At 42.0% G+C, this 16,686-nt stretch overlaps 1 protein-coding gene across 2 annotated transcripts in view; it reads right to left on the bottom strand.

The window, feature by feature from the left end:
• The window catches only part of KCNH1 (potassium voltage-gated channel subfamily H member 1), a gene marked incomplete at both ends in the record, with an annotated part of 411,965 nt that overhangs the window by 371,288 nt on the left and 23,991 nt on the right, over positions 1-16,686 (bottom strand). For both annotated transcript variants that reach the window (XM_082657054.1, XM_082657055.1), the window contains 2 exons: positions 6,044-6,150; positions 9,893-10,016. In XM_082657054.1, the coding sequence (XP_082513180.1) occupies positions 6,044-6,150; positions 9,893-10,016 (231 nt within the window). The remainder of the gene's footprint in view (positions 1-6,043; positions 6,151-9,892; positions 10,017-16,686) is intronic.

Raw genomic sequence — 16,686 nt, 5'->3', positions numbered from 1 at the left:
GACTGTTTCCTATTAGATTTGTCTTCACAACAGATTGTCACCTCCTCAAAGGCAGAGTCGGTTTCTTATATGTGGATCTCTTTGGCTCAAACCCACAGGCCTGCAGTAGGTAATCAATAAGGACTTAGCCGGCAGCTTCTCTTGCTCTAAGCTGCCTTTCCCTGGGCTTCTCTGCTGGAGAAGCTGATCCACAGCTCCCAAACCAGGGTCCCCAGCCACACCATGAATTGTGGAGTCAGTCAGATGCTGGGGGGTGTTATCCAGAGGGTGAACTGATTTCACTAAGGGCTGATACTTCTTAACTTTCTTGTTCGAAAAATGGAAAAACTAATTGGCCAGCCCAAAAGTGGCCACCTAAATATTTGCTGAATGAGTTCATGAATGATGACTGTCATTGATATGAGAAAATGATCCAGCATACTGAGAATGAGTTAAGTCACAATACAAAATATATAGCAATTCCAAAATGCCCAGGTTTACTGGTCAGACTGGCCAATAGATAGAAAGAAACATTTCAAATAAGCCAGTCTCCAAGATAGGTAATAGTATTACACACACTCATTCCAAAACACACCATGAAGCCTTCTGCTAATTACTTCCAACTCCCCAAAAGGTAAAATAAACACGAATGCCTATCACTAGCGGATCCTTTCTACAAAGTTATCCTTGTAAATACTAAAGAATGGGAGGGGGGAGAATCAAAACAATTTATTAAGAGTTTATAAAGAAAATCACAAGAATTAAATAGAACATATGGGCAAAGAATCTGAACAATTAACATAAAAAAGTAATTTTAAATGGATATTAAATAGGAAAAATACTTCACTCTCACTAGCATTAAAAATACTCATTAAACAAAAAAATGTAATTATAGGCAATCTGTTCGGTGCTAGAGCAATTCAATGAGTCAGACGCTCACAGTCTGCAAGTGAACTTGGAAATGCATTCAATTCTGGAACACAATTTGGCAAAATGTCTCAGGAACCTTGGTTCACATTCTTTAACACAGTAATTTTCAACTTCTAGGAAATATTTCAGAATGTCCACTAATATCTTTGCATGAAGATCTTCACCTCAACATTATATTTAATCAAGAAAATTTAGAGCCTCATAAATATCCAACAATAAAGGAAATGTTAATAAAATTCCTTCTAAATTATATTTATGGGGAATTTTAATGAGAAGGATATTTTTATGATAAAAAAATTAAATAAATGTACAATTTCAAATTGCATACATGTCAAAGTCTCAACTATGTAACATGTGCAAGACAAAACACCAAAATGTTAATAGGATGGTAGTATTTCTCCAAGTCTTTGAGTCTTTAGGGTGATTGATTTTCTTCTTTAAGCCTTCATACGTGTTCTCCATAGTAAAAATGCATTCATTTAAAAATCAGAGAAAAAAGAAAAAAACTTTCCTTTAAATGATGACATTTCACATTTTAAAATCTCAAATGGGGTGACATTTCCCCCACGGGACTCCATACTGCTTTAAAATGCTGAAAGTTTCAATCTAACTACAAATTGTGAAAGTAGCAGCAAACCTGCCTCCTCCTCTCTCTCCTCCCATCCATCTCTGTTCAGTCTGCTCCTCCCGGGCCAGCCGGTCAGTTCAGCCCCACAAGGCTTGCTCCTTGGCTCCGAAGCCCTCACTGTGAATCACATACTCTTGGGTCACTCATCTGTTTCTTGGTAACTGTCAAGTTCCTTTCAAAGTCACTCAGCAAACATGGGCCGAGCGCCTCCTCTGGGCTGGGCTGTGTGCTAGACACTTGCCAGTCAGTGGGCTCCACTGGCAAGTCCCTAGGCTCAGCCTCCTCCCATTTCCCCGGACACCTCTCCTTCTCAGCTGCGTCTTCCCCACCGCTCCCCCAGCAGGCCACAATCATCTTGCCGCCACGGTGATTCCTAACGGGTCTCCCACCTCTGGTCTCCTACGATGCATTCCATCTCCACTCTCTAACGGAGTCATCTTTCTGAAATGAAAATCTTACTATTACACACTTAACCCTGCTTAAAACCGCTCAACGCCTCTCACGCCACCCTCTGTCCCCACCACCTCTGCTCTTAAGACAAATTCTAAACTCTTTAACGGGGCTGCACGATCGGCCCTTCTCAACCTCTCCAGCTACACTGGTGGCCCATGCATTTACAGATTTATTTAATTACTCCATGAGTTCAGGTGGAACACCTTCTGGGTCAGGCACTGTGCTGGGTGCAGGGGATCCAGCCGGGTAGGGACACATCCTGTAGGCGTGGAAGTCAGCCTTCACTGCAGCTGCTTTCTGTCCTTGCTACTCAGAGAGTGATTCGTGGACCAGCGGCATTAAAATCACCTGGAGCAGAATCTTGGGCTCTTCTGCAGACTTACCGAATACAAGTATATACTTTTTTTGATTTGCAGGTGATGTTATATAGACTGTCAAAGTCTGAGGAGTCCTGCTTTGCGTTTCTTCAAATGTCAGTGCTGCTCTCCCCTATTGCCCTCTCCACGTGCCCTTCATCAGCCTGGGATACTCTTTGCCCTTCTCTCTGCCTAACTCCCCACTATCCTTCAGTTTCTGCATGAATTTCCTGCCTGCTAGGAAGACTTCCTTCCCTGACCTCCTAAGTTAGGGTGAAGGGACACCCCCCATGTGATGTCACCATCAAAACACTTACAGCTCTATACTGTGATGTGGCCCCCGACCCCTGCAAACACTGTGGAAGCAGAGGCTGGGTCTGTCTTTTCGTAACCGCGTTCCTAGGAGCAAGTCTAGTGTCTGACAGAGTATAGCCAGACCTCGCTTTATTGCGCTTCACAGACACCACATTTATTTTTTAACAAGTTGAAGGTCTGTAGCAGCCCTGCATTGAGCAAGTCTATTGGCACCATTTTTCCAACAGCATTTGTTCTCTTCATGTCTCTGTGTCACATTTTGGTAATTCTCACAATATTTCAAACCCTCTACAGCAAAAAGATTACAAGTCACTGAAGGCTCATATGATGATTAGCAAAAAATTAATTAAGGCATACACATTGTTTTTTTATAGACATAATGCTACTGCACACTTAATAGACAGTTATGTTTACAGTATACCACTATAACAACTTTTACATGCACTGGAAAACCAAAAACTTTGTGGAACCGAACCTACAATATCTCTGAGGTATGCCTGTAGTTGGTCAGTAAAAAGTCATTAACAAAAACATAGAATTTGGTGCAACTGTAAAATACCCAGGCTTAAAAAATAATTTGAAGTTTCTAAATTCTTCCTCAGGTGAGGGTAGATTTGGAGGAGTTGGGGACAGTGAACAGGTTCCTAGGAAGAAACCAACACCATCTGCATCCATGTCTGCTTCATGTTTTATGTACAGGCTTAGCCTTGGACGAAACCCCTGCCAGCCCACTGGACATCCTTGTGTAAATTAGAAAGAGAAGTTCCTCCCTCAGCACAGATGCAGTTCTAGGCCAGGGTGCACTGAGGACCTAGCAAGCAAACTGGTTTCTGGTTGCCCCCATGCAGGGTAGAGCCTGCACCACCATATGTGGTGGCCCTGCCTTGTGCCCCGACTAAAACCAACCCCGTCTGGAAAGAACAGCCACGGAGCAAGCACTGGAAATCAGGTCCTGGCTCTGCATGACCTCGGGTGAGGAATTTACCTTGTTATACAATGGAGATACGTAACGTCAGCCATGACTACCTCACAGGGCTCTCTCAACATTTTTAAATAGAGTGGCGTCATACCTTCCACAGAGTGTATTTTCTAAAATCAAAGGGTAGGGTAGAAGTTGCATATGACCACAATTGCTCTTGAGAATGCCTTCACATCACCCATGAAGTAGAGTCCATGCCCAGGCTGACATGCCTCTCTGGAGACTGGCATGCGTCTCTCTCAATAAGCCCACCACAACCTCCAGGGAGGGAAGAGATGCTGATTCTTTGGTAAAAACATCAGTTGAACTGACTGGCTTCCATGCCTAGGCCACGTCTACCTAACGTACAGAACCGGAAGTACCAGAATCACCCTCAGTGCGATGAGATACTCACAATACGAGGCCTTCAGCCGCCGAGGCAGCTGAGGGAACAGTAGATTCCCCCCTGCCATCTCATACTCACTCTGGGGTACATGCCCACTGAAGAGAATAGCAAGTGGAATCACTAATTCAGTTTTAATTATGTTTCCCTCTCTCTTCCTTTTATGCCCACCGTGTAGAGTTGACTCTGAGCAAGTTAAATGCATAGTCTAATGAAGCTTGAAAACTCTGAAGCAAAGTATAAACGCAAGGCATTATCTTTGTGATGCGCCTACCTGATTAGTAGTCTGTGATGTGGGGAAATCCACACTGTTCAGGACACAAAGCTACCAGTGTGGGAAACGTTTAACTCACTCCCTTAGCTCTGGGCTCACGGGCAGACCCCTCCCCTCCCATGCAAAGGCACTGCTGGCGTGCTCCTGGGAACAGCTGTTGCTTTGAGTTATGTCTCCCGTAGAGGAAGGGCTGGCACGGAGCAAGTCACAGTCTTTCACCTCATTCCTCTCAGGCCTATTTGGCAAAATGTCTCAGGGTAGGAACTAGGGTAGGTCTCGAGGTAGGAACTAGACCTACTGGCTGAGGAGGTGAAATGGTACAAGGCAGCAACTCTAGTGTGAAAGTGCAGGACCAACCCTCTCAGAGTTGCTGATGCCCAAAGCTAATCTCTCAGCTCAGCGTCTGCACTGGCCACCAAGCAAAGAGTCCTCTCGGTTGCCTGCACCAACACTCCAGACTGAAAAAAAGTCCCAGCTCCTTCCAGATGTGCCCACTGCTTTCCAGAGCAAAACATATCATCCTGAATGCCACCAAAATAAACACTTATCCTAACGTGCCACCTGGGCCATTCTGGAAATGTTCTAGTGAACCAATGACCTACTTAGTTCAATCCTACATGTAAAGAACAGGATTTCTTACAACCAAATAGTGTTTTGAAAAACCAAGCACTCGGTCTTCCCTGGTGGCACAGTGGATAAGAATCTGCCTGCCAATGCAAGGGACATGGGTTCGAGCCCTGGTCCAGGAAGATCCCACATGCCATGGAGCAACTAAGCCTGTGTGCCATAACTACTGAGCCTGCGCTCTAGAGCCCGTGAGCCACTACTGCTGAAACCCACGTGCCACAGCTACTGAAGCCTGCATGCCTAGAGCCCATGCTCTGCAACAAGAGAAACCAGAGAAGCCCTTGCACCGCAACAAAGAGTAGCCCCCACTCGATGCAACTAGAGAAAAGCCCGCGCACAGCAACGAAGACCCAACACAGCCAAAAATTAAAAAATAATTAAAATTAAATTAAATTTAAAAAACAAAGCACTCTTCAACACCTCTGCAGCCCTGCTACGGCTATGTTTCCATACAGCCCACTTTCCATACTTCCAATACAATTAATCTCCATTCAACAGGAAACTGCTAAGAGAAAGCAAGTTCTATACTTGTGTATAGCTATTGACCTAGATTCTTCTTTAATATACTTGTGGAAGTTATTATACACAAAACAAATACCAATTAACAATACATTTTGACTAACAGTGATTACAGTATTAATTTGATTAATACTGTCTCTGACAGAAAACTGGGGTCTCCAGGGAAACAAAATTTTATTTAGAAACTCTTAATTGGGCATCTACTGGTGTTACCCGCTGTGCTAAGTGCTATAGGGAGATAGATACAAATGTGAACTGGACAGAGATTCTAACCCACCTCCTCCCTCCCCACCTAAGAAGCCTTAAAGTCTACAAGTGCCTTAGGCCAACAACTCAACATAAGGAAACCAATAGGAAAAACACTAACTCTGGGCAGAAAAGAGATCACGAAGTCTTAATTGGTTAGTGACAAGTACAAATGCTCATGTGAAGAACTGTAACTCATCAATCCATACCATTTACCCCAACATACACACTGGCTTCAAGGAACAACATTTAGCTGATGGGAGAAAAGAAAACCTAAGACAGCAACAGAGAAAGAGGAGATATTTTACTCTTCCAAGCACATCAAGGTATGGTTCAGAATGGTCTGAATACTCACTGTTCTTCTTGTACATCAAAATTTCAAAGGAATTCATCTCATAGTTCTCAAATGTCTGCCGCACCTTTTCAATGGTGTCTTTATCAGTCAGCTCCCCGTACATAAAACTGCAAAGCAACCAAACAGCCCAAGTTAGATGAACAAGTATTTATTATTCTACAAGCATCTGTTTTTACCTGCTCTATACCCAGCACTGTGCTATGCACTGTGGAACACACACACACACACACACACACACACACAATGAAAACATTTGTTCAATCAAAAACGATTTACTGATTGAGCTGGAATCAAGACTCCATCCCTGTCCCCCCAAAACTGACAGTCGAATGAGATACACTAGAAAACAGTAGATCAGAAAACAGTAGATTAGAGAATATAGTATGACCAACACATGAGGAATTACAACACTAAGAATCGGCACAGAGCACTGTCTGAGTGGTCAGAAAAGGCTTCCCAGAGGCAAGAACAAAAGAGATCTAAAGAGCAGGTGGAAATCTGCTGAGAAAAGGAGGGAAACGAACATTCTAGGCAAAAGACAAGCATGTGCAAAGGCACAGAGGTGAGAGGAAGGTTAATTCTGGAACCTGAATACGGTTCAGTTCCATATGTCTGGAATGTAGACAGTAAGGGGAGAATTAGCAACAGGTAATATGGAGAGGTAAGCAAGGGCCAGATCATGGAGGAGATCATGGCATTACAGGTCAGGTGAAGTCATTTAAACTTTATCCCGAAAGCAATGCAGGGAGAGCCCCTGCAGGGTTTCAGGCAAAAGAGTTACATAACGAGATCTGCATTTTAGAAATACAACTCTGAGAGACGTCCTGAGAAGGATGGCAGAATAAATCTGGACCACAGATTTTTCCTCTTCTAATTCCTAACAAATTAAACAAAAGAATAGGGGAAAAAAAAGTCACCAAACAAGAAAAAGGGCGCAATTTGATGCTCTAAACATCAAGACATACTGTAGCTAAGGAAAGAAAAGAAGATTCAGCAAACAGAAGATTCAGCCACTGTCTGTGCAGCTCTTTTTCCTACCCCACCACTAAAAAAGAAAAAAGAGCTCTGGGTTGAATAAATCCAGATGATAAAATTCTACAAATTCTTTCTAATACTTCTCCACACTCCTCACAATTTGGAGAAAAGTAAACTAACAGGGTAAATAAGCATCCTGAAAAAAAATTAGAGAAAACCTCTGGATGGTAGAAGCTTCTGCCTACTAATACTGGTTCTCAGCAGAGGAAGGAAAACTGCCGGGACTGTCCATTTTCTTGGGTCCGCACACTGAATATGGTCTGAAGACCAAGGTTTTTCCCTCTAGGAATGGGATAACATTCCCAACAACTAGGCTGAGCGACACTAACAAAACGTGAGAGGAGAGAAACCATCCCTCAATGGGGCTGGAAAAGCCAGTCCTCCAACAAAGGCTGCCCATGGACCCGCCCAAGCATGTCCCGTGCCCACCCCAGGCCTTCAGACGACACCAACAAGGAAGGACAGCCATGCTCAGCCCTCAAGGCTTATGTAATGTATAGAAGCAGCGGCGTGGGTTCCCAAACAATACACAACCCATCTTCTAAAATTGCGCATACCTAACTGTGCAATTTAGCTTTTTCTTGATGACTTGAATCATAGAATCACAGAATTTCAGAACTAACAAGAACCTCAGAAGTTATCAAGCACAATTCCTGAACCAAGTCAAGCGCCATGTTTAGCTTGATACTGGAACAGCCGTGGGCTTACTGTGAGCTTCCACTTTCCAGCACCCTGCAAGAAAAGTGCCCTAGCTATTGACTTTATGAATTCTGTGTCACTTTTGTTATCACGTCCCTTCCCAGCCCACTGAGAGATGCTATTATCTGTGGTTCCCCGTGAGCCCATCTCATGTAGTACTCTGCTTTGGGGCTGTGTTCTTCATCTATAAACCAGGAAAACAGATAATTGAGCTGGGTGAATTACCTTTAAAAAGAAGGATAGATCAAGACTAAATTAGCCATGCCTGAGAACAAGAGGATTTCTTTCTCCCAGGAGGTAAAAACTTAAGCTCTATAACCATTTTACTTAGCTGGTTTTGCTCTAAGGCCTTTTTAGCTTCCTCCCACTTTCCCTTTCTGAATGGATTTGCTAGATAAGTGACTTATGTGATGGTTGTATAGGCTGGCAATTTCCTTCACAAGGTAAAACCAATCCCTGCAAAGTGGAGTCTTCAAATAAATGAAGTACCATAATTATGCCCAACTTTCCTTACTCTTATGTACTTTTTCAAGTTGTAGTTTAGTGGTAGGTGTACATTTCCTTTGTCTGGACATTAGATTTCAGATGCCTGCAATGCAAGAAATAAGCCAAAAGGCTCCTGAGCAATTAGGGATGTGGCTAACACAAAGGCACGTTTACTTTCCTTCTAGAGAAGGGACAGCTTCAGGGAATTAAATAAGTTTCTTAGAGCTGCGCGTAAAAGAAAGTTGGCTAAATTATCCAGTTCTCTTATCTGATTTTCTTAAAGTGTCTGACTATAGCCAATAAGAAGCAAGAAAGGTAAGGAAAGGCTGCTCAAGTCACACGAAAAAGCGAAGCTCACTCTCCCAGTGTGTTCTGACTGTGTACGTGCACGTACAGATGGAGACACAGATGCACATACACAGATACTTAAGAGGATAACAGCACACCGAGAATATAAGAGAATTCTATCGTAATACTTGAGTCATCATTTTTAAACCGTTGAGGGAATCTTTTTTTTTAACACCTTTATTAGAGTATAATTGCTTTACAATGGTGTGTTAGTTTCTGCTGTATAACAAAGTGAATCAGCTCTACATATACGTATATCCCCATATCTCCTCCCTCTTGCGTCTCCCTCCCACCCTCCGTATCCCACCCCTCTCCTTTGAGGGAATCTTCAATTTTCCATTTCCCAGTCCCAAAAACCTAAAATTTAAGAAAATGATAATATTTTCAAAACATTTAATACTTTTCACCAAATGAGTTACTTGGCTGATTTAATATCAAGAAAATGCAACTTCTGAGAACCAAAGACTATGACTGGGTCAGATGGGTTTTTCCACCCTTTGGAGATGAGTTCACTTTTGGGTGTAGCAGGTTTAGGAAGATGATTCCACTGCATGCGAACACCACTGAAGACAGAAGACTCTGAGGAAGGCGAGGAGTGAGAGGCGCCAAAGGCTGTGGAGCCAAGACCTTGTTGGGGCAGCACAGGGTCCGGGTCACACGCTCCGCAGGACACCTTGAAGATGCTCTAAAAGAGCTTTTCTAGTGCCACGGCCCAAGGGCGCTGCTTGGTTAGGAACCCTGTCAAATGCACAAGCTTCACAGCACCCTTTGCTTCTGCCTTTGAGTCAGTGATCAGAGAGAGATGTGACAGCAACAAGGCAGCAAGACATGGTTCTCTTCTCGTTTTCTGATGAAAAGCCCTATGAACAAGGCCCTTGTCTCCAACATGCTGTTTATTCTTAAAAAACGGCCATACGTGTTTTAAAATTAATTTAATCATCTAAAATCATCCATTTCATTTGATTTCACTTAATCTTCTTTCACATAATTTCCATCTAAACCCTCATAAAATTTTGAGTTCACATTTTAATGATAAAATGATTTTCCTGAGTTTTTCTAGGTTTTCTCCCATGTCACTGATTGTAAATTCATTAGCTGTAGGGACTATGTTTTAGATCTTCTTTGATTTTCCCAGTACAGTGTGTGAACTAGAGATGATCGTGCAATAAATATTCCTGAATGAACGCTGCATGAAAGGAAATTCCCAAGCTGAGTAAGCCAGTTTCTTTTTCCAAAAAGATACCATGATAGAGTGTTGAACAGAACCCCAAACATAAATACCTGCAGGTACTGCTTTTTTGCATCACTTCCGCCCTGTGATAGCCAGACAGCTTGCAAAATCCATCATTGCTGTACACGATAGGCCAGTCCACTATCTGGGCATTCCCCAACACAAAATTAGTATCTGTTAAAAAAAAAACAAAACAGAAGAAGAAGAAGGGGAAGGAGAAAAGAAAAGGGCATATGAGGCAAGACATTAGTTGAGAATCAATGAGGACATAAATAATAACCAATCCAGGTATTTTTGTTTCCCTCCAAAATGGCCCTCTGAGGAATACAGAAGAACAGAGCTTTAGAACTGAATATTTGGAATGCAAATGCTGAGGTTTCTGTACTCCAAAGGAAGCATGCTTCACCAACCAACCAACGTTTTCGGCAGAAATCCAGTGATTTCCGTAAGACATACTCAAGTCCTAATTTTTCATCTCCGTGAGATTATGCTGGTAATGTGGAGCCAGAGAGAATCCAAAAGTAATTTCTTCTGGGCTCCATCCAGCATCTTGGCCCTGTCAGTCTTTTGGGCAGAAGCTACAAACTGGCCTTATGCACCCTGATTAATATTTGCTGATCCTTGGAGGAGAAGGCCTTCTTAGAAAGGCAAGGGGACAGCAGGTTGCCTCCTGGAATACACACACCAGAGAGCCTTCCTCTCCATAAAGAAGTGACTTAGACCTTCCTAATGCTAGGGCTCTATAGAACCTGATCAAGATGCTGGCAATGACAAAAACTTTCTTACTGATTTTGAAATCATGGAGCCGCAGAAAGCACATTGCAGAGCTCTTTCATGGAGCAGCGGCCCACCATTCACTTGTGATGCGGGGATTAAGTAAGCCAGATATGTTGGGCTATTTAGCGTGTTCTCACCACTTTCCACATTTTTAAAGATCAGAAGTCTTCGATACCTTTTGTGCTCAGGAAATCAAGTGTCCCTCTTCTCTTTTCAAGACCTTAAGCAAATAACATCCAGAACTTCAATATAATCATTATTTTGGCTTGGCTCTCTCCCCTCCACAGAATAATCACCCCTTCCACACCTCCACCCGACCAAAAAAAGGAATGAAAGGACACACATACAGACCCTTCTTTTGTTGTAAACCGGAGGGGGTTTTGTTTATATATATACACTATGTGGAGTGGAATTATGGTGACATGTAATGTCCTCATTTAATTGAGAGGTTAATTTTGTTCTAGTACAGCATTTACAGTTTATGCACAATATGGGTAACCATCCTTTCCTATCTATGTGAGGAAAAGAGGAAGGAGAGGCAGGAGGAATAGCTAAATACCATAATCTACTCTTTTTTCTGACATTTGGTTTGTTTATTAACACTTGCAAACATTCGAAGGCTCTTAGATTTGAGTGGGCAGCTTAGCTGCCACCAGCTTTGAGAAGACTCTCAGCAGTGCTCCAGCTATACAGCGTACCTGGATATCTGTTCCTTTCTGGTGGTCCAAAAGGATGGTACCTACCTCACTGTGCCCTCACAATCTGCTGCAGCCCCTTCCAGTGTGAGCAATCTTGGTGAAAGGTGATGTCTCTGCTTGGTGGTTTCGGCCACCAGGAAAGCTGACAGCTAAAGGGCCTGTAGCAGTGGCTCCCCACCCCGCCAAGAGAGACCTGACCTCAGCCAGATGGACCCCACGCACCTGAGCCTCTGACGGTGGACACGAGAGGGAACTAGCAGGTGGTCACCAGGTCGTGGGGTGCTCATCCACGCCTTCCTGCTGGGAGAGCATGGCTGCATCCCTCACCGAGCCTGCAGATGCCTTCAGGGCCACCCGGGATCCTACGCCTGGCTCCCCAATCTAAGGTGGGTGCCGTGGCTCCTTCATTTCCTGCTCAAAATTTCCTTCTACTCCAAGTTGTCAGAGCTCAGCTGTGTACTGGAAGTAAGACTCCTCACTGAGAACCCCTGGGTGTGGTGACGTGGGCACTGCTGACCTCATGGGCTACGGCACTTGCAGCCAACCTGAGCCTCATAGGGTCAGAGATTCAGCATCAGATAAAACAACAATATTGGTTCCACAGTCAGAAGTAGCAGAATTAAAATGAAAGAAGAGCTTACTTACTTATTTATTAGCAATGGAAGCTACGCTTACTGTCAGTCTGAGCAGGGACTTCAACTAGAGGGATTCATTTTATGAATACGCACAGCTTCAAAGTTCTAACCCCCGGCTAAATTTAGAGAGCGCCTATCACTTATTTGTGCAATTTCTTTCTCTTTGCTGAAGATACGCATCTGTGTACATATCTATTGTGATGAGTAATACAGTAAGTTACTCTTGATGTACTCTTGGGAATGCTTTGATATACTGAAAAGGAACAGAAAACAGCACCATCATGAAGTGAATCTGCAAACCTACTAATCTTATAAATATGCCTTTAGTAAAAATACACAGCCAGTCCTTCCCTCTGCCTCTCCCTATATATGCACAAATACTTCAAGTTCCCATTGTATATCAAGCACAATGCAAAACGTTGGGATATCCAGCTTGACAAGGTATGGCCCATGCCCTTCGGGAACTCACCAGAACAAACAGGCCTGCATACAACTACCTAAACAGGGCATGAAATACTTAACTCTGTTCGAGGGAGGTAAAGGACTGTGTCTCTGAGTGGTCACAGTGGAAGTTGCTCTCGTCTGGAAGGATGAGTAAAATTCACTTAAACATTTTCAATGCCTAAAATGTACCTGCCACAGATGACACAAAAATAGACAGAGAACTGAAAATACGACGCCTGCCTCTGGTAAATGTAAGAGGCTGTGGGAAGAACAGAAAATTTCAGGCAGAGGACCCAGCATGAGCAAAGGTCGGGCAGCACAGGACACAGAGCAGACTGGTGTACACACAGGGCAGCCAGGAAGACGAATGAGCAGGAGGTGAGCCTGCAGACTGGACTGCAAAGGGTCTTGAATATCAGGGAGCTCTGACTTTATTCTGGAGACAAGCTAACCCTTCATGCTGGTCTTCTCTCTCTGAAAAAACTCACGTTTCTTGAACTGAGTAACTAAGCCTTAAAAGAAGTACAAAATTCACTGAATTATCCCTGAGTTCATATGAAGTCTAGTCAGTTTAACTCTCTCTCTTAAGTTCTTAAGAAGAACTTAAAAAAAGAAAAAAAACTAATTAGTATTCTCAGAAAGACTCAAGTGACAATATACCCATAAAACAAAAACAAGATGCTGGGTGGGGGTGGGGGTGGGGAAGACCCATAGGAGAACAAATGAACAAGTAAATAAGAGCTCCTGTAAATTCAAAGTAACAATTAAAAATTCAACATAAATGTTAGAAGACAAAATAAAGTCTCACAGAGTACAGTACAGAAAGAGACATAAAAAAATAAGACACAGAAGATCAATCAAGAAAAACAGCATGCATCCTAATAAGAAGAGCAGAAAGAACAACACAAGAATAGGACAGAAGACTTTTTTTTTTAATTAAATGATCAAATCTGAGGGTAGAATAACAATATTTTCAGATATGATCTTCAGGTAAGATCTGGGAAATTTATTTCCCATATATTCTTTCTTAGGAAGTTACTTGAGGATGTTTATCAGCAAAATGAGGGAGTAATACATGAAAGAAGACAACATGGGAACTAGGAAAAAAATGTGGCTCCAAATATAGAAAGCAGGAAAGGAAGCTAATAGAAAACATTCAATATGGATTGCTTCAGAGAACAGAAGTTCCAGAAGAGAAGTTATTTAGAGATAAAGGAGGTCAGGAGTTAATGATATTCCTGATAATCTGGAATAACATAAAAAGTTTAGGCAGACTTCCCTCGTGGCGCAGCAGCTAAGAATCTGGCTGCCAATACAGGGGACACGGGTTCAAGCCCTGGTCTGGGAAGAACCCACATGCTGCAGAGCAATTAAGCCCATGCGCCACAACTACTGAGCCTGCACTCTAGAGCCCACGAATCACAACTACTAAGCCCACGTGCCACAACTACTGAAGCCACACACCTAGAGCCCATGCTCCACAACAAGAGAAGCCACCACAATGAGAAGCCCGTGCACCACAATGAAGAGTAGCCCCCACTCGCCGCGACTAGAGAAAGCCCACGCGTGGCAATGAAGACCCAATGCAGTCAAAAATAAATAAATAAATGAATGAATAAAAAATTTTTTTAAAAAAGATACTGAGGCATGTTAAAATTTTAAAACAAAGTTTAGTAAACATATATAATTTGGGGGGCAGAAAAGAAAACTAGAAACATCAAAGAAAACAAAAGCTGTGCAGGAAGGGAAACCAAATCATACTATATCACATCACTGTCATGTAAACACATTATTAAATTCGAATTTCTACAACCAAGTCAAAATGGACAGATCATCCAAAATGAAAGTAAATAAGGAAACACAAGCTTTAAATGATACATTAAACAACATGGACTTAATTGATATTTATAGGACATTGCATCCAAAAACAACAGAATACACTTTCTTCTCAAGTGCTCATGGAACATTCTCCAGGATAGAACATATCTTGGGTCACAAATCAAGCCTTGGTAAAATTAAGAAAATTGACATTGTATCAAGTATCTTTTCCGACCACAACGCTATGAGACTAGATATCAATTACAGGAAAAAAATCTGGAAAAAATACAAATACATGGAGGTTAACCAAGATACTACATAATAACCAAGAGATCACTGAAGAAATCAAAGAGGAAATCAAAAAATATCTAGAAACAAATGACAATGAAAACACAACGACCCATAACCTATGGGATGCAGCAAAAGCAGTTCTAAAAGGGAAATTTATAGCAAAACAATCCTACCTCCAGAAACAAGAACATCTCAAATAAACAACCTAACCTCACACCTAAAGCAGTTAGAGAAAGAAGAACAAAGAAACCCCAACTTAGCAGAAGAAAAGAAATAATAACGATCAGATCAGGAATAAATGAAAAAGAAATGAAGGAAACAATAGCAAAGATCAATAAAACTAAAAGGTGGTTCTTTGAGAACGTAAACAAAATTGATAAACCATTAGCCAGGCTCATCAAGAAAAAAAGGGAGAAGACTCAAATCAATAAAATTAGAAATGAAAAAGGAGAAGTAACAACTGACACTGCAGAAATACAAAGGTTCATAAGAGATTACTACAAGCAACTCTACACCAATAAAATGGACAACATGGAAGAAATGGAGAAATTGTTAGAAAAGCACAACCTTCTGAGACTGAACCAGGAAGAAATAGAAAATATAAACAGACCAATCACAAGCACTGAAATTAAAACTGTGATTAAAAATCTTCCAGCAAACAAAAGCCCAGGACTAGATGGCTTCACAGGCAAATTCTATCAAACATTTAGAGAAGAGCTAACACCTATCCTTCTCAAACTCTTGCAAAATATAGCAGAGGGAGGAACACTCCCAAACTCATTCCACAAGGCCAGCATCACCCTGACACCAAAACCAGACAAAGATGTCACAAAGAAAGAAAACTACAGGCCATTGCCACTAATGAATATAGATGCAAAAATCCTCAACAAAATACTAGCAAACAGATTCCGACAGCACATTAAAAGGATCATACACCATGATTAAGTGGGGTTTATTACAGGAATGCAAGGATTCTTCAATATACGCACATCAATCAATGTGATACACCATATTAACAAATTGAAGAATAGAAACCATATGATCATCTCCATAGAAAAAGCTTTTGACAAAATTCAACACCCATTTATGATAAAAACCCTGCAGAAAGTAGGCACAGAGGGAACTTACCTCAACATAATAGAGGTCATATATGACAAACCAACAGCCAACATCATTCTCAATGGTGAAAAACTGAAAGCATTTCCACTAAGATCAGGAACAAGACAAGGCTGCCCACTCTCACCACTATTAATCAACATAGTTTTGGAAGTTTTAGCCACAGCAATCAAAGAAGAAAAAGAAATAAAAGGAATACAGGGCTTCCCTGGTGGCGCAGTGGTTGAGAGTCCGCCTGCCGATGCAGGGGACACGGGTTCGTGCTCCGGTCTGGGAAGATCTCACATGCTGTGGAGTGGCTGGGCCCGTGAGCCAGGGCTGCTGAGCCTGCGTGTCCGGAGGCTGTGCTCCACAACGGGAGAGGCCACAGCAGTGAGACCCGCGTACCGCAAAAAAAAAAAAAAAAAAAAAAAGGAATACAAATCGGAAAAAAAGAAGTAAAGCTGTCACTGTTTGCAGATGACATAATACTATACATAGAGAATCCTAAAGACGCTACCAGAAAACGACTAGAGCTAATCAATGAATCTGGTAAAGTAGCAGGATACAAAATTAATGCACAGAATTCTCTTGCATTCCTATACACTAATGATGAAAAATCTGAAAGAGAAATTAAGGAAACAGTCCCATTTACCATTGCAATAAAAAGATTAAAATACCTAGGAATAAACCTACCTCAGGAGGCAAAACACCTGTATGCAGAAAACTGTAAGACACTGATGAGAGAAAGTAAAGATGATATAAACTGCTGGAGAGATATACCATGTTCTTGGACTGGAAGAATCAACATTGTGAAAATGACTATACTACCCAAAGCAATCTACAGATTCAATGCAATGCCTATCAAATTACCAATGTCATTTTTCACAGAACTAGAACAAAAAATTTCACAATTTGTATGGAAAGACAAAAGACCCCGAATAGCCAAAGCAATCTTGAGAAAGAAAAACGGAGCTGGAGGAATCAGGCTCCCTGAATTCAGACTATACTACAAAGCTACAGTAATCAAGACAGTATGGTACTGATACAAAAACAGAAATATAGATCAATGGAACAGGATAGAAA

The sequence above is a fragment of the Grampus griseus genome (assembly GCF_964374135.1).
Source record: "Grampus griseus genome assembly, chromosome: 1".
Classification (NCBI taxonomy): Eukaryota; Metazoa; Chordata; class Mammalia; order Artiodactyla; family Delphinidae; genus Grampus; species Grampus griseus.
The sequence above is the reverse complement of the archived record's forward strand: the minus strand, read 5'-3'. Positions and strand labels throughout refer to the sequence as shown.